Source organism: Patella vulgata, chromosome 4 (genome assembly GCF_932274485.2).
Source record: "Patella vulgata chromosome 4, xgPatVulg1.2, whole genome shotgun sequence".
Lineage (NCBI taxonomy): Eukaryota > Metazoa > Mollusca > Gastropoda > Patellidae > Patella > Patella vulgata.
In genome coordinates this window covers 68,669,755-68,688,397 of record NC_065882.2, presented here as the reverse complement: position 1 = coordinate 68,688,397, position 18,643 = coordinate 68,669,755, and the positions used below count along the sequence as shown (strand labels likewise).

The 18,643-nt window shown below is 36.2% G+C and overlaps 1 protein-coding gene and 1 long non-coding RNA gene across 9 annotated transcripts; one reads left to right on the top strand and one right to left on the bottom strand.

Moving 5' to 3' along the window:
• Nucleotides 1-7,417: 7,417 nt before the first annotated feature.
• On the top strand, nt 7,418-10,738 carry LOC130012504 (uncharacterized). 7 transcript variants are annotated; one of them, XR_008787946.1, is made up of 7 exons: nt 7,418-7,496; nt 7,940-7,974; nt 8,403-8,455; nt 8,906-8,974; nt 9,418-9,452; nt 9,744-9,845; nt 10,426-10,738. It is a non-coding gene; the product is annotated as an uncharacterized LOC130012504 (long non-coding RNA). The 7 variants fall into 7 exon arrangements; XR_008787943.1 differs by lacking the exon at nt 9,418-9,452; XR_008787942.1 differs by having other exon boundaries at nt 9,418-9,845.
• Nucleotides 10,739-11,927: 1,189 nt separating this feature from the next.
• LOC130012503 (uncharacterized) lies at nt 11,928-18,097 on the bottom strand. 2 transcript variants are annotated; one of them, XM_056100601.1, is made up of 4 exons: nt 17,903-18,097; nt 17,477-17,606; nt 16,699-16,828; nt 11,928-15,551 (listed from the first exon to the last, which is right to left on the bottom strand). In XM_056100601.1, the coding sequence occupies exon 4, from the start codon at nt 15,537-15,539 to the stop codon at nt 12,288-12,290; it is 3,252 nt and encodes a 1,083-aa protein (XP_055956576.1). In that variant the 5' UTR covers nt 15,540-15,551; nt 16,699-16,828; nt 17,477-17,606; nt 17,903-18,097; the 3' UTR covers nt 11,928-12,287. The 2 variants fall into 2 exon arrangements, with proteins under 2 accessions (XP_055956576.1, XP_055956577.1); XM_056100602.1 differs by lacking the exon at nt 17,903-18,097 and having other exon boundaries at nt 17,477-17,607.
• Nucleotides 18,098-18,643: the final 546 nt, after the last annotated feature.

Below are 18,643 nucleotides of genomic sequence, written 5' to 3'. Positions count from 1 at the left end.
CGGTTCGGCCATTTATTAATGATTTAATTTAAAAAATAAAAAAGTGGGCTAAGGCTCGAATATACCAGTACCGTGTTTACGATAATAAACAATCAATGCACGCATCTTGTCAAAACTACAAACAGTGATAACTTGGCTCGGAATAAAGTAATTTGAGTGAGATTTCCAATGTATTTATTTTGAATTATCTAATTTTGAACTATTACAGCATGAACGGCCAGCTTTTTATCTAAATCTTACATAATGTATCTTTAAGGAAAACATGGTTGATAGTCGTTTTTCTCACAGCAGAGTTCCCTTCCATTTTAAAGGACGTCCATTACCTAAACATTACTTCCATGTAACAACCATACGTATCTGCGATGGGCCACCTTTCAAATTCTGTCATCGATAAAAATTCAACCAATATCTGTGAACGGTTAATCATATCAGAACCTGAGCAAAACCTTAGAAACAATATTAGAATAACCAGACGCTAAAGAATGCCCTTCAGTTTGGACTCTTCTCGTATTTCGCCGAACATAACTGATTAGATATTAATTATAGTAAAAACAGAAACGATTGAATGTAAATCAGTTTATATATATTCATATTACATTGTCATATGCGTTGCGACCCATTTGTGTCCATTTCGAGTTTGGGTCCTTAAGTAATACATGTACGGTTGAAGTAATGGCACATTCATATTTATATTACCTAAGAAAGATCAAAGTTTGGAAGAACTATAAACCCTATTAAATGTGAGGGGAAGGAGATTTAATGTCAAAATACGGACCATATACGAAATTCCAAATATCACCTGAATACCAACGAAAAGAAATTATCTTTACCTTTTCAAAATTTAAATTATTTTCTGGCACAATCATATTTGCATACCTTACAAATGAAATAAAGTTGAATGGCGCTAAACACTAATAAGTAAATGGGTGGGGTGGGGATTTAAGGGTCAAAATACGGTTCTTAATGTCAAAATACGGACCATAATACGAATAGGATTGATACTGGTTATTGCTTTAAAATTTATATTTTAGCTCAATCCTTTGCCTCAAAATATTTATCTTTTCATTTCTTTTTTTTACTTTATTAAGCAATTTAACTAAACTTAGTAAAAGGACCATTGCTTCGCCTCTTTATTTTCATACTTGACTTCTAACCAGAGTTTGTATTTAGCGATAAGGACATCTGAATGGCTTTAATTGTCTGAGTATCCGTACGATAAATACAATATAAAAAATATTACATGGAAAAAAAAACAAAGATACGTGTCCTGGTTCATAACCATGTTGTCGTTATGTAGGAATAAACAAAATGTCCATTTTCGAAATGAGACAAATTTATTCGTTAAGATAATTTAAAAAATGTTAATAAATTTCTCTGAAATGCATTCGTGATGTGTCAATTTGTTGGTGACCATTGTGCCAAAGTTACATTCTAACCTCGGAAAATAATCCGAATTCACTGTAAATATGATTCGGATGTCGTAGTTCATTCGAAATAGATATGCTGGGGATCGTTCAGTTAATAACAAGACCCAATCGCACGTCATGGGTCGAGTTGGCGATATTTTTTGGTCTAGTGACATAACATTGCCCCATCCCTCTCCCCCTTATATGAAATGTTTACCGCACGCAACATGAAACAATTAGATTATCCCCCGCCCATCCCATTAGCCGAAGAGTGATAAATACGATAGGTAAATATTTACCTCATTTTTACCTGGTGATTAGCTGTGCTTCCTATAACTAGATCAAATACTTATTATTATATACATGTATACATATAACTTACCAAAGTAACAGGTTATTATTGTTGATAAAATACTAACAACTTTATATACATGTATATCCATAGTGAACATCTGTACACCATATTCTTAAATACATACAAATGAAGACTGCCTGGTTGTGAAGTGTGTACGACAAACAAGAAGGCAGTAAACTTCTTATCTTGATTTATTTCTTTAGCTTGGACGTTAAAGCTACAATTTCATATTTTTAAGTTAGGCCTATATTTTTAAAATTTATTAAAATAAAGCCTTTAAATGGATGGTATCCATAAACCGTCCTACCTTGTTAAAGAATAACCCTATTAATCCTATAAGTCACTGTTGCCAGCTGCGAAATTGGCAAAAATATCATTTTCAACTTCAAATTCCAACGTTTGAAGGTAGCTAATGCATGGGGGCAATAGGAAAACAAGGGAGGTAATTGTGTTATTATTTCCTGTGTCAATGATTTTTAAGGGTGGGAAATAATGCCCATGGTCGTATAATAGTGAGTTGAAAAGACATAGAAATAATTATGTTTTGACTTTCTTAGAAAATATGAAATTCCCGCTTTAAAGATTACGTCATATTCTTGAGACATTATAAACCGCATGATTACAGTTCATCAATCGTTTTATTAACCTAAACTATAAATGACTAAATTTTAAGAGCTCTTAATATGAATCATTGAATGTCACAATAAAGATAACGGTTTGTATTAATACCCAGTCAATTGATAAAGTATAGGGGGGAAATGAATTTTGTAACTAAATATCGTCGGTGAAGTGTCAAAAGGGTGTATCTAAGATTTCTAAAGATTAAAAAATAGAACCTTTTGCATTGAAAAATTTCCACATATCAAGATACAACGTTTGGACACATGATACCCAGAACAGCATTGGCGTAGTAGGCTGTGATTTAGCCCCGAAAATCGTTTCATCTCGTTCCAGCAAATTCCGGGTGAAAATTACATAATTTAACCAGTAGGCCGTCACTGTCGCATACTTTTCTGTTCCGATGCATTGCACAATACGTCTTGCACTCGAATTACGTCTCGAACTATATTTGTCAAGTGTAGCCATAATCGGGTGAAAAAATCAAATTCTAAGCCAATCAGAAACCATAAAAGCAAAGATCGTCATAGGTCAAGGGTCAATAGCCACAAATAGACCAGTGAATACCTTTTATGAGACGGAACACGTTGGATTGTTTACATTTGTCTGAGAGAATTTCTCTGCAAATATGCCGGGATTACTGGATAATATCACCTGTTAAATGTTGCATTGACGCGGTAAAGACGACTTACCCCTGATCTGTGGCAAATATATGGCCAATAATTTGGAAATAGCACCAATGATTGAATGAATCTTGTATTTTCTGGAAACAAGTATTTCTTCAAAACTATTTTTTTTTTTTTTTTTATAAGCAATATTTTTATTCAGATTTCTATCTGAATAGGGATTGGGGAACAGGCATAGCCTATATTAAACCCTTCTCCCTGTCAGATATAGATACATGTATTTACATAAAGAAACATACAATGTACAAGTGCAGTTATTTTACAGTGAGTGTGTTATAGTTGTCTCTGGAATGGATTTACAGTTTAGTAATAGGCAAATAATGTACAAGTGAAAATATATTTACAATGAATGGTTATAATTGTCCCTCGAATCGTCTGGTGATTTCAAAAAACGAGTGAACAGTTTTAAAAATAATGAATGAGTTTTCTATGCTGTCAATTCCATACAATGGGGTTGTAGTATTTCGGTGAATAGTAGGTAAATTATTTATTGTATTATTTCGGGCATCTGAATATAAGGAGCAATTCAATAAAAAATGTTCAGTGTCTTCAAATTGATGACCACATCTGCAGGATGGGTTATCAGAAATATGGCGTAAAAATTTATGTCCGTTTAGATTGCTGCAAGAGAGACGCAGTTTAGAATGTATGATTTGGTTTACACGGGTTCCAAAAGAGAATGTTTTAGGTGGTATCAGATCTTGAGCCATGAGTTTCGAATTGAAAATATTTAGAGATGTTGAATTTTTTGTCTCCGAACTTAATTTGTTCCATTCTCTTATTGACGATGGTATGAAAGAATTATAGAAGATATTTGTTTTGCATTTATATTCAGGTAGGCTTGTTTTTCGGAGATTATAGTGTGCGCTTTTTGTCAAGATTAAATCATGGAGATAGGATGGCGAAAGGCCGTTTATAATTTTATAAATGAATTTGAGTTTATGTCTTCTGCGTCTCTCTTTTAGCGTAATAAAACCGGTTTCTTTATATAACAGTCTATGGCTGGTACCCTTTACAGCACCACATATGGACCTAAGTGCATCCAGTTGTAGGTGCTCTAATTTGTTAGCTAGTTGGTCTGTGCAGGGGATCACGTGGCTAAGTGGGTAAGACGCTAGCTCGCTAGCCTGGAGGTCGGGTGTTCGATCCCTGCATTGGCCGAGAAAGTTCATCCAGATTTTCCGGCGTGGTTCTCCCTTGTCAGTGATGCAGGACGGAGGGGCTGACAAGGAAAGCTGTCTAGTCGTTCGGATGGGACGAAAAACCGAGGTCCCGTGTACACATTGGCGTGCACGTAAAAGATCCCTTGGCAGTTGGAATTCGATATAAGAGTAGGCCGTAGTGCCGCTGTCCGGGCAAAATTTCCCTCATAGCACACTGTATGGCGTATGCCCGTCTTCATTAGCCCAGTTCGGAGCAGAACAGTAGGACGTAAAACCCCATTTCATTTCATTTCATGGTCTGTGCAGTTGTCCCAGATGACGTCGCAATAATCAAAATGGGGTAAGATAAAAGAGGTATAGATAGTTTGTAGCGATTTCCGGTTAAGTCTGTATTTAAGGGATCTTAAACAATTGACAGATTTGCTGTTTTTTTCTATAACGTCATTAATGTGTCGGTTCCATTTACAATTTTGTTGAAATGTCAAGCCTAAATGTTTATGATGGGGGACTTCCTTGATGGGAACATTATTTAGAGTCAGGGTAGGTAAAATGGGATTTTGTTTGGTTGTCAGTGCTAGTGTTTCGATCTTCAGTGGGTTGAAGGATACCAGCCATGTTTTAGCCCACGCGTTAATTTTATTCAGGTCATTGTTTAGGATATTCGCGCATTCAGTAGGGTCATCAATTTTCAGATAGAGGGAAGTATCATCAGCAAAGAGTCGAACATTTGATGAAATATCATTCACAACGTCATTGATATAAATGAGAAAAAGGAGGGGACCGAGAACAGAGCCCTGTGGCACGCCCGAGGGAATGGTTTTTGCGGTGGAAGAGACACCCCCAGCAACAATTGATTGTTGTCTTCCCTCTAAATAGTTGTGAAACCATTGAAGGATGTCTCCCCTTATCCCCGCAGCTTCAAGCTTGTGACAGAGTCCAGCATGCCAGACCCTGTCAAAAGCTTTACTGATGTCACAGAACACTGCTCTCGTATAGAATCCCTGATCAATGGCCTGACAAAAGTAGTGTGCAATATCTGTAAGTTGGTAAACACATGAATCACCATGCAAAAAGCCACTCTGGAGGTTAGTTAGAACAGAATTCTCCCTTAGGAAGTTGAAGACATTTTTGTAGATGCATTTTTCGAATATTTTAACTAGGATACTAAGTAGAGATATGGGTCTATAATTTCCACAATTTGATGGGTCACCTTTTTTTAATATGGCAGTTACATTGGCAAATTTCCAGATGTTCGGTACTGTTTTCGTCGAAAGAGAGTAGTTAAATAATTTAGATAGAGGATCAGAAATTTCGCTGGATATTAGTTTTATTAGTTTTCCACTGATGTTATCGGGACCATTGGCTTTCGAGGGATCAATAGTAGTAATTATGTCTTCAACTTCCTTCTGGTTGAGGGTAATAGTAGTTAATGAGTTGGGTATTCTTTCTAGTGCAGGAAGTTGTGCATTATCGCTATCAATGTTAGATTGGCCAATAAAGAAATCGTTAAGGCAGTTACATTTGTCGGAAGGTGTGTAATATGTGGTGTCGTTCACTGATAGAGGCGGCAGTTCATTGCTAGTGCCAGCACGTTTATTTTTCATAAATGAGTTGACAAGGCCCCACCAATTTTTACTTCCAAAATTATTGCAATTATTGATTTTGTTGTCGATTTTGTCAAAATATTCCTTTTTACAATTTCTGATTAGGTTTATATATTCATTTCTAATAGTTCTGAACTTATGCCAATCTGATTCTAAATTTCTTTTAACTGCCTTTTTATGTATTTTATTTTTTTGTCTACTCAATTTTCGAATCGCATTATTCATCCATGGTTGGTCATTTGGTCTAATAGTTACTGTTTTATTCGGAATGTGTTTCTTTGCTAGCCTTGTCAGCTCACTTGTGAAGTTAACACAAGCTGTATTAATCGAATCTGTGTTAATTAGGCTTTCCCAGTCCGTGTCAGTAGCGTCCCGTCGCATTTCCTCTGTATTAATATTGTTAAAGTGCCAAACAACTCGTCTGTAGCATGTTAATTTTGGATTCTGAAATGAAAGTCGACAGTACACAGGACAATGATCACTACAAAAATTATCTAGACAGCCTGATTTTTTTATATAGTTAGGACAGTTAGTTAAAATTAAATCTATAAGTGAGTTATTATGATTTCCGAATCGCGTTGGAGTATTAATTACTTGGGAAAAATCAAAAAGTATCATTGCATTGTGTAAAAATGATTGAGTTGAAGTCATAAAATCGATATTAAAATCGCCAAATATAAAACAGTTATCGACATTATCGCATGCTGATTTAGCAATCGAATCAAAAATTTTATTGTTTTGTTCGGCAGTAGAACTTGGAGGTCTATAAAATGTACCTATCAAAATAGTTTTGTATGAAGTATTTAGTTGTAACCATATGCATTCTGTACCGTCGACTTCCAGGTCAGGTCTTCTTTTCACAGAAAGCGTGTCCCGTATGTAAGTCACAATACCCCCACCCTGTCCGTACGTCCTGTCGTTTCTTATAGGTGCGTGGAAAGATCTTAGTAGAAATGTGTTGGTGTCTACTGATTTATCAAGCCATGTTTCAGTGAGGAGAATAATATCAAATTTTTCAGATAGTTCAGCTGCTAAAATATCAACTTTGTGGCGGAGACTCCTTATATACAGATGGACAATAGACAAATTGCGGGGAGGGCCAGGATTGCTTTCAATATCACCAGAAACTAAGAGGGTCATAGATATAATATTTGGGACGTATTGAAAAAATAACAAACAACAAGCAAAGCTATAAACAGGAAAACACACATACACATAAAAATTTGATGATGTACATTGGTAATGATTTAAATCATTTTGATATGTTAAATAGTACTTATATGCATATTTACAAAAATATTGGTTATCACATCTATATACATATTTACAAATAAAAGATCGATAATCACGGTATAGCATTGATGCGGCGCTGTGCGTGGATTGGTACAAAGTAAATTAATCCCATAAAATAACAAGGACTGATACCAATTAAAAATAATCCGAAAAAAAAAAAAAAAAAAAAAAGCCCCCCCCCCCCCCCAAAAAAAAAAACAAACACAGATAAGGAGAAATAACAAATAATAAAACAGCAAATGTTGATATTGTGCGAATGGAAGAGTCACGTCACGTGATTTTTCTTTGATTGGCACGTTGAGCTCGACAAGGGAAGAGAGCATGGTGTTTACAGCACAATACAGTTTAGAAAATAACGGCCAATTTAGGTGGTGAGTAAATTCACATGTAGTTTGGTTTGATAAACAGTTTTAATTTGAGTTGTGCAGTTTGTTGATACAAGCCCATAACCGTTAATTACTCAACAAGGCAAAAGTTTCCAACATTGTTTATAATATATAAAATTTTAATACTAACACTAGTAGTAACATAACAATCGTTCATTCATAGACTACCTAGTAGGCCTAAAGCTACCTGCTTAAAGTTAATCGTACGTGGACAATGTGCATATTTAGGAGAGTTGGCACAGTTACAAAGCTTGATACCAATTACCATTATTAACGATGACGTGCAAGGGCTATTTAGGAGTATTTTGCAATTTCGCAGCATACTGTCATTTCATTATTTATAATTTCGTGTTCTGTTTTCTAATATTTCTGACTTGTCACTTCAAGTTCAACAGATTTGTGTTATTACTTAGTAATTCTTATTTCAGGTAAAAATGATACTGTTATTGTTGAGAGAAACTAGGTAAGTTTGGGATTACCATATGCTTCAATTTTATTTACATAGTTCCCTAGCATTGACAGTTCAGGGCTACTGCTTCTTGAAAATATAACCAAAGATAAAATTCAAATCTTAGTAAATACTAGGCAATAAAATCGATCTAATTATCCAATCATATTACTAAAACTTAGATTCCGTCCTAATCAAAGTTTCGTGAAGCAGGCCTCTGTTTAGGTCAATGTTTAAAGTTGAGTATTGACACTCTTCTAAGAAAACAATTTGCACTGTGACGGATGGGGTTATTGGTAATTTTACTGCATAAAAGCCTTTAGGCCTACAGTGTTATTTAACCATTAACTAACATTGGGGTTATAGTAATCGCAAAATTAATCAATTCAAAAGGTTTACAATCTCAATAATTGTTGGGTTTTTTGGGGTTTTTTTTTTTTTAGATGAGTAAACTGCAGACAGTTAATGCACATGCATAGCACAGGGGCTAATAAGGGTAAGTATTTTACATATTAAACTATCTTGATATTTAAAATTCATATTATAGTAATTGAGAATTTGAGTTGTCAGTTATAAATATAGATAAAAACTAAACAATATAAAGGAAGTATGCTCTACTCGGAACTAAGCAATTAGCGATTGGATTCTACTTGTCTGGTTTCTAATCAGTTTCATCTAACTTAAAACAGTATGTATTATTATAATCTTACTCTTAACATAACATGCATAGCAGTTAATAACACTGGCAGTAAACCTGTAAACATCATATACAGCATCATATACATGTACCCCCAGCTTATTATCAGTCTTTTACAATACAAATGACAACTCTAAATAGTGTAGTATTATGATTTCTGATTTACTATAGTCAGTTGATTTACAAACTTTGCAATAAGCTACTAAAGATGATTAACTACTTGATTTTATGTTTTGCACTATTTTGCAGGAGATTCAGAGAACATTTCAGACCAGCTTTATACAGACAGGCTAATTTACAAACAAATATATAATATGGGTAAAGTCTATAGGTGTATATATTTGGTTATGCAAGTTTGATATTGAATTCCAATTACTTATTACAAGAACTATAATGTTTGTTGGCTATAATATTCAATCTTAAGTAAGCTTAATAAAGATATCATAATCATAAAAAATTAATATAGCTAATACATATAATAATATATATAAGTAATATTAAAAATTCAATGGGATATTGATGGTGCATTAAAGAGGGTTGTTTCCCTTTAATATCAATGTGCAAAATTCACAGATATATAAGTTTATAAATTCATTTTTAGATCTTTCATGCAAATTTAACAGGCAAAACATTTTGGAAATTTATATTCTAAAGGGTAGACACTTATGAATTATTGTTGGTTATTGAGGGGGCAGGGTTATCTTCACAGGTATTGATATTAACAATGATGTACAGATTTTCTATGTTACACTATATTTCAGCGGATGGAGAGTTGGTCTGAGCTTGCAGTGAACTGGTTAGATTGTAATTAATTAGTTCTTCACTTGTTGGTTTATAACCGGGCACTTCAACCGGGCTTGTTAGTTTACGAGTCGGGCCATTCTTTCCTGGAACAGTACTGTTTTCACGTATGAATATTTTACTGTCACTGGTCCAGCAGGCAGCAATAAAACCCTGTTTGTATGACCAGCGTGTAATACTTGCTACGTATGCTCTGTATCTAGTCAGGTCTTCATTTATATATACGCCTTTTATTGCTGTTTGAGCCATTTTCCTGTTCTTCATAATATGTACTTTTGTTTTGTAGCTTTTAAGTCTTACAATTATTTGGCGATGCTTGTTGTCTTGTTTTCTACCTAGACGATGACAGTTTTCGATGTTGTTTGGACTTAGGGAGTTATCAATAGTGGTGAGAACTTTCATGATTTTACCTTCAACATTTTCATTTAAATCTTCTTTAATTCCGCTTATACGTATGCAGTTTTTTCGACTATATTGTTCGAGCTCGTCACACTTGTCTTGTACAGATGCATTGAGATGGAGGGATGTTGTGGCTAACTGTAATTTTAGGGACTCGATTTCATTTTGGAGAGGAGCAATTTGTTTTGTAATCTCTTCTTGGACCATCTGTTCTATGAAAGGCCTGATAGCATCCTTAACTTGCCTGCTGTGAAAAGATAGGGCAATTTGATGAGTGAGTGCCTCTACGGTTTTATCAAAAATGGAATCTTCCTGTTCAGAAAAAGTGTTTATAGGGTGTGTTTTTGCAGTTTTTTCGTCAGTTACTGAAGTAGATGTGTCGATTTCTTTAAGATTTGTCTGCTCTTTGTCAATAGTACCAGAGAAGTTATTAAAGTCAGAATTGGTTAGGTCAGCTTGTAACGAAATGTCAGACAAAGTATCATCTTCGTATTCAGATGTAGGTCTATATGTTTTATCAACATCATTTCCGGATTGGGTAAACATTGATTTTATATTGGTTTGTTTAGTTCTTTTCAGGACAGAATCGGACAAACTTGATGCTAATAATATTTCACGTTGCATGTCTATTGGTGAGATAGTGTTTGGTCTTTTCCTGCTTGGTGTCGGTGTTGCTGGGGACGCCATTGAAAATGTAAACAAAACCAGGGGATAATAAATCAATCGCAAAAAACTCACTGTTTTTGTTGTTTTTACTGATTATAAGTTGATTAGTTTATAGTATAATCCAATCACGTATCACTTTAAACTTTCGTGTAGATTCTTTAAAAGAGTTTCTTCATGAACAAGCAATAATCCACGCAGCGAAATTTACCGTGTCTTAGCGTGACGCCATCAGTGAAACAATATCCAAGAGAAATATTATACTTAATACAGATGAGAACGATTTTGGCATGCTTGAAATACTGGTTCGGTCTTATAATTATATCGTCGGTGGGCGATCAAAACCTCGTATATCGGATTTTAGTAAGTTTTCAGGGGAAACAAAAAACTATCTGCGGTCCCGGATTTTTTATTGAATGTGATTATATTTCTAATTTATGAACTAAATTATGGAAAATATAATATGGGAAGGTTATTTTTTGGATAATTTTAGGGGTTTATGTGCTGTGGCTATATACGACATTTTGTCTTGTGAAATGGCGGCGTATGTGATATACGACGTTCTGTTCACAAACTATAAGCCTGTTCTGGGTATATACGACGTTTTGTTCTTAATGACCTATTTACACAGATTATGTTTTTAGGGTAATTTACCTAGTACAGTGGCGGACGCAGGATATTTTTTTTATCGGCCCCGGAGGGGGGGAGGGGGGTGCGAGCAAATCGGGAAAAATCGGGGTGTCAGTGGTGGATTGTGAAGCTTATCTGCACCCGAATATAACTCTCAATTTCATCAGCTGTATCACCCCAACAAAGTGCTGAAATTTACACGTTATTTTTTATACTGTTATTTAAGGGGGCGGGGTACCTCGGTCCGCCACCGACCAAAGGTAAGTTAACCGGGGTCATGATATCCACTACACAATTCAAGGTAAGTTACCCGGGGCGATGGTATCCACGACATTACTCAAGGTTAAGTAACCTATACTATAGGCTGTAATTTTCGCGACATAATTCAAGGCAAATAACCCTGAGCCATAATATCCAAGACATAATTCAAGGTAAGTAATCCAGGGCTATAATATCCACGACATAATTCAACCTAAGTTACCCAGGTAAATAGCCCTGGATCGGTTCTGGTAGGTAAATATAGCCTTGGATCGGGATACTGACCACACAACCTAAGATAAGATATCAAGTGTCGTGATATTTACTCCATAAACAGGAGTTATAAACAAAACCTAATGTACGTTTAGCCAGGAGCATGGAATCTATTAGAGAAAAGCTATCGAATAAGACTTTTCAAAAATTTTTATTTTATATTTTGTTGATAATACATGTAATTAACAATTGTAATAAATACTTCATAAACAAATGAACAATTTTATAATTCTAAAGCAAAGCTCCTACTTCTAATCATGACTCGATAATAAATGCGTGATAATCTCTTGGATAATACATTTAATTAACAATTGTAATAAACACTTCATAAACAAATGAACAATTTTATAATTTTCAAGCAAAGCTCCTAGTTCTAATCATGACTTGGATATCGCTTGGATAATACATGTAATTAACAATTGTAATAAACACTTCATAAACAAATGAACAATTTTATAATTCTAAAGCAAAGCTTCTAGTTCCAATCATGACTTAATTAATCAAAAATGTGTCATAATCTCTTGGATAATACATTTAATTAACAATTGTAATAAACACTTCATAGACAAATGAACAATTTTATAATTTTCAAGCAAAGCTTCTACTTCTAATCATGACTCAATCGATCATAAAATGCGTGATAATCTCTTGGAATTACCGTTTTCAATTCCTGAAGATGTTGATATTTGCTACATTTTATCTTAAGAGGTTCTTGAAATAATCGTTCAACTTCGTCGTTTTGTGATGGGCTACTAAGTTTGGATTTTCTTGGTAGAAACCGATACTCGTCTTTATAATTTAATTTGTATAATATTTCCCCCCTAGGGAGATACTTCAAAACTCTCAAATTTGTTACTACCGGATCTCCCGTACGAATTCCAGGGCGAATGGATGTATAATACCTTAAAGATGAATACTCTTTGAAGAAATCGTGTGACAGATATCTAACCTCATACGGACATGCCCTAGCTGATTGTAAAATTCGTACATAGTCAGATGGTGTATAAATCGGTTTATTGCGCAGTTGTCTTTCAAACGTACTGTGAACACTATCACACTCCATTTGGGTGTGTCCACGTTCTAGTATCTTTTGAATTATAATAATATCCCTATCAAAAGATAGCTTTAATAGTGAATTTGCCAATATACAATTTCTATTTTGATAAGTACACCCATCTGAATAAATAATCAGGGTTTTGACATTAGATGGTAAATAATTAATAACATAATCGCATAAACAAGATGCAAATGAATTGGCGGACAAATCTCCCTCTCCTTCGTGCCAAAAATAGCAAACAGTGTTTTTGGTACCCAAATCAAAAATTGTAAAGTTATGGCATGCCAATTTGGTTTTATAATATAACGAACTAGCATTTAATGAGGGGCACAATAAAACAGCCTGCAAATCTATCGTTATCACTGCGGTACTTGCATCTATCGATTCCTTGTCCTTTATCTTCTCCTCTCTTGCATCATTCTTACGTTGTATGTGTTCTGCATACACCTCCTCAGATATATTTTTGGTTTCAAATGAGCAGCATAAATCACATTGATCTTTCTTCGGAGTAAAGATAGACAGGTTCATATCTTCAAATGCCTGCCGAAAGCTCTTTCGATTTGTAACCGGATGGTCTTCGCGTTGGCAGTAGCTCGCAAATTCCTTATACAAGGACATAAATGTTGTGAAGACTGGTTCTAAGTACATCTTGTCTGACGATGATCGGCAGTAATGGGACGGCAATTTAGGTAAAGAGTCTAGAAATTGTCTAGCGGTTAAATATGTAGACGATTCTCTATTCTTGGATTTTTTTCTCTTTTCGGTCGAGCCAGGTGTTGTACCATTTTTGGAACGGTCGACCCATCTGTACACCATTTTTTCTCCGAGAGCAAACGTCGATAAAAACATATTCTTGCAGACCTGTAACCTGTCATTGTTTTTAATTAAGTGGTAATGGTAAGTAGTTTGCTTTCTGTATGTCTTTTCTTCCGTTTCGCATACGGTTCTATCTCTGACATTACATTTCTTTACAAGATTTACTATGTATACCTCTTTTTGGTCCCAACTCATCTTCCAGAATGCTTCAAATAGACTACGTCTGTCATCCTCTGTAAATTTTGAACAGAATTTGTTAGGATTTGGAGCTTTACACTTTGATGTGCAGGACGATGGTTTAAGTGTTTTTCCTGATCTCTTAGCAGCATATTTGTAATGTCCATCATTATGAACTAAACCCATGTATGGTTTACCATGCATGCGTAATTGTTGGTTGTTGTTCTTAAGCCAAACTGCTGGATCAGAGGACCCCTTTTTAGCTCTTTTTAGTATATCAGCTGATATTGATTCTTCAGCGGATTCTATTGCTTTGTTTTCTTCAATTGAAATTGCGACCGACTCGACTGTGGCTGAAATGTCTGACGATGGCAATCCTGTAACTGTCAACAGATGATTAGACTGTGTTGATGCTGAAGCATTGTAAATATTTGTAGCGTGTGTGGAAGCAAGGACTGTACTCCCCAACGATGACGAAACGAGGCTAGAATTTGTCTGCGAATCGAAATCAAGGTAAGTTCTTTTTGTTGATGTTGGAGCGAGGTAAATGTTGGTTACTGAAGGTGGTGCGTGAGCGAGGTAAGAACTGGTTACTGAAGATGGTGTTGAATTTACATAAGTACTGGTTACTAGAGGTTGTGCTTGGGCGAGGTAAGAACTAGTTACTGGAAGTGATGCTAGGGGGGTGTAAGTACTGGTTACTAGAGGTTGTGCTTGAGCGAGGTAAGTACTAGTTACCGAAGGTGATGCTGGAGGGTTGTAAGTGCCGGTTACTAGAGCATGTGCCTGAGCGAGGTAAGTACTAGATGCCGAAGGTGATGCTGAAGGAATATAAGTACCGGTTACTAGTGGTGGTGCTTGAGCGAAGTAAGTATTGGTTACCAGAGGTGATGCTGAAGGAATGTAAGTATTGGTTACTATAGGTGGTGCTTGGGCGAGGTAAGTACTGTTTACCAGAGGTGGTGCTGAAGGGATGTGAGTACTGGTTATTAGAGATGGTAAAGGAATGTAAGTACTGGTTACTGGGGGAGGTGCTAAAGGTATGTAAGTACCATTTACTTGAGGTGTTGCCGGAGCGGGATGAATACTGAGTAGTGGTGATGGTTCTGGAGCGAAGTAATTATTAGTTATTGGAGGTGGTGCTGGGGCGAGGTAAGTACTGGTTTCATTTGGTGGCACTGGGTCCTGGTAAGTACTTGGGCCTGGAAATGATGTTGAAACAAGGTAAGTACTGGTTGCACGAGGTGGTGTTGGAGCAAGGTACGTGTTAGTAACTGCACGTGGTGCTGGGGCCAGATAAGAAGACAGCCAATCTAACTCATGATCACAGCTACATATTTCTAAGGGGTCTGTAGAGGGTTTTGAAATGTCATTAAGCCTTCCATTATTTATAGTAAATCTCCGACTAGATGCTTGATTAGATGTGCCAGATGGAATCGACTTGCAGGAGTCCGATAGAATATATTTAGAGGGACTTTCAGGTATAGCTTTATGTTCCGATGCCGGTATTACTATAGCATTCAGGCGGCCTTGATTAATAGAAAAATTATGTCTTAATTTAAGGACATTTTTATCGGAATATAAACGAGATTTCTTACGTTCTGGTAAAAAATCGGAATCTTTACGTGAATCGTGGCTATCTTCACTACTGGAATATTTTAAATTTGTTGTGGAAACTTTCTCATTTTTAAACAGTTTATAAGTAGGTAGCACATGTACTTCCTGAGTCTTAGCTTTCGATGTATTCGAATTTAAGGAGATCTGAAGCATACGTTTCCCCCTTGACAAAGACGGATTCGAATACGCCATTTTAATGGGTACCTGAAACAAATAAGAATAATAATAAAACAGTTTGATACACATACAACATCAACGGGGGTGGGGGTTGGAGGAGGGGGGGGGAAGTGATATTAAGTCATTTCGGGAATGACATACAACATCAACGGGGGTGGGGGGAGAGAGGGGGTGAGGGAGAAAGTGATATTAGGTCATTTCGGGAATAACATGGTTAAATGTTCATTTCAATAAGTGTGGTCTTTGGCAGTGGAAAGAGACTGGAGGATCCTGAGAAAACCCTCGAAATTAGGCAATCTACTCCTTGTCACTTACAGTGTGGGTTCGACGTAACCACGCCACTAGATTAAATAACATTTAGCGCACGTGTTAGACATATCCCACCCACCCCCACCCCGGCGGGTATCTCGATAAAGTATTTACGCCTGTGTTCCACTAAACCTATATGTACTGACTCATGTACTGAAGTTCAGTTGATATGTCAGATTCAAACTACTTTTAAAGCAAGGCCGTGCAACGCTTAATTGATTAGGTTAACTCATGTCACGTTCTTGGTCCTTCAAGCTGGCTCTTTAAGTAAGCTGGTTTGTTCGAGTGTCTAAAGGTTCAAGACTATTGTTTTCTTTTTTTTTCATCTAGATTTGGGACACAGTTTTACACGTTTCATCTCTTTCTTAAGTGAATTCCTCTATCATGAAATGAAATGAAATTGAGTTTAACGTCCTACTGTTCTGCTCCGAACTGGGCTAATGAAGACGGGCATACGCCATACAGTGTGCTATGAGGGAAATTTTGCGCTTCGGCCTATTCTTATATCGAATTCCAACTGCCAAGGGATCTTTTACGTGCAAGCCAATGTGTACACGGGACCTCGGTTTTTCGTCCCATCCGAACGACTAGACAGCTGTCCTTGCCAGGCCCTCCGTCCTGCATCACTGACAAGGGAGAACCACGCCGGAAAATCTGGATGAACTTTCTCGGCCAATGCAAGAATCGAACACCCGGCCTCCAGGCTAGCGAGCCAGCGTCTTACTCACTTAGTCACGTGACCCCCCCCCCCCCCCCTCTATCATTTAGATTCAAAATACTACTATTATGCCAAAATAAACAATACCCATCGACAGGCTGTGTTAGACAACACTTAAGACTTAGTAATGTGAAATTAAATTCTTACATAATACTATTAGCCTGTAGCCTTATTCGACGTCAACTAGGAGATATGACTTTTGGTTCTTAAAAACCACCTGACTTTGAAATATATTTTATGACAAAGACGGATTCGAATACACCATTGTAACGGGTACCTGAAACAAATAAGAATAATAATAAAACAGTTTGACAAAACTTAAAGACTTAGTAATTTGAAATTAAATTCGTAAGTAAGCTGGTTCGTCTATTGTTTTCTTTTTTTTTCATCTAGATTTGGGACACAGTTTTACACGTTTCATCTCTTTCTTAAGTGAATTCCTCTATCATGAAATGAAATGAAATGGGGTTTAACGTCCTACTGTTCTGCCCCGAACTGGGCTAATGAAGACGGGCATACGCCATACAGTGTGCTATGAGGGAAATTTTGCGCTTCGGCCTATTCTTATATCGAATTCCAACTGCCAAGGGATCTTTTACGTGCAAGCCAATGTGTACACGGGACCTCGGTTTTTCGTCCCATCCGAACGACTAGACAGCTGTCCTTGCCAGGCCCTCCGTCCTGCATCACTGACAAGGGAGAACCACGCCGGAAAATCTGGATGAACTTTCTCGGCCAATGCAGGAATCGAACACCCGACCTCCAGGCTAGCGAGCCAGCGTCTTACCCACTTAGCCACGTGATTCCCCCCCCCCCTCTATCATTTAGATTCAAAATATTACTATTATGCCAAAATAAACAATACCCATCGACAGGCTGTGTTAGACAACACTTAAGACTTAGTAATGTGAAATTAAATTCTTACATAGTACTATTAGCCTGTAGCCTTATTCGACGTCAACTAGGAGATATGACTTTTGGTTCTTAAAAACCACCTGACTTTGAAATATATTTTATGACAAAAACGGATTCGAATACACCATTCTAATGGGTACCTGAAACAAATAAGAATAATAATAAAACAGTTTGACAAAACTTAAGACTTAGTAATGTGAAATTAAATTCGTAAGTAAGCTGGTTCGTTCGAGTGTCTAAAAGTTCAAGACTATTGTTTTCTTTTTTTTTCATCTAGATTTCGGACACAGTTTTACACGTTTCATCTCTTTCTAGCGTGAATTCCTCTATCATTTAGATTGAAAATAACTACTATGATGTCAAAATAAACAATACCCATCAACAGGCTGTGTTAGACAAAACTTAAAGACTTAGTAATGTTAAATTAAATCCTTACCTTCTTAGTAATAGTACTAGTAGTAGCCTGTAGCCTGCTTCGACGTCAACTAGGTGATACGACTTTTTGGTTCTTAAAAAACACCTGACTTTGAAAGATATTTTATGACAAAGACGGATTTGAATACGCCATTGTAATGGGTAACTGAAACAAATAATAATAATAATAAAACAGTTTGACAAGACTTAAGACTTAGTAATGTGAAATTAAATTCTTCAGTAAGCTGGTTCGCTCGAGTGTCTAAAAGTTCAAGACTATTGTTTTCTTTTTTTTTTCATCTAGATTTGGGACACAGTTTTACACGTTTCATCTCTTTCTAATGTGAATTCCTCTATCATTCAGATTGAAAATAACTACTATGATGTCAAAATAAACAATACCCATCGACAGGCTGTGTTAGACAAAACTTAAAGACTTAGTAATGTGAAATTAAATTCTTACCTTGTTAGCCTGTAGCCTGCGTCGACGTCAATTAGGAGATACGACCGTTTGGTTCTTAAAAACCACGTGACTTTGAAAGATGTTTTATGACAAATTGGCGTATATAAGATACGACATTTTGGTTTATAGAAAATTTCACGAATCAGAATACGATGTTTAGTCACATGCCTATAACTTGATTTCTAACTGGATTACAACACCCGCGAATAGAGCATTCGACGCGCCATTAATATACGATTCTAACCATGTAAAAAACGTTTTTGGCGCCAAAATCGATATACGAGGTTTTGATCGCCCACC

Coding starts and splice junctions, on each gene's coding strand:
- LOC130012503 (XM_056100601.1), bottom strand. CDS start 15,539: ATGGCGTATTCGAATCCGTCTTTGTCAAGGGGGAAACGTATGCTTCAG.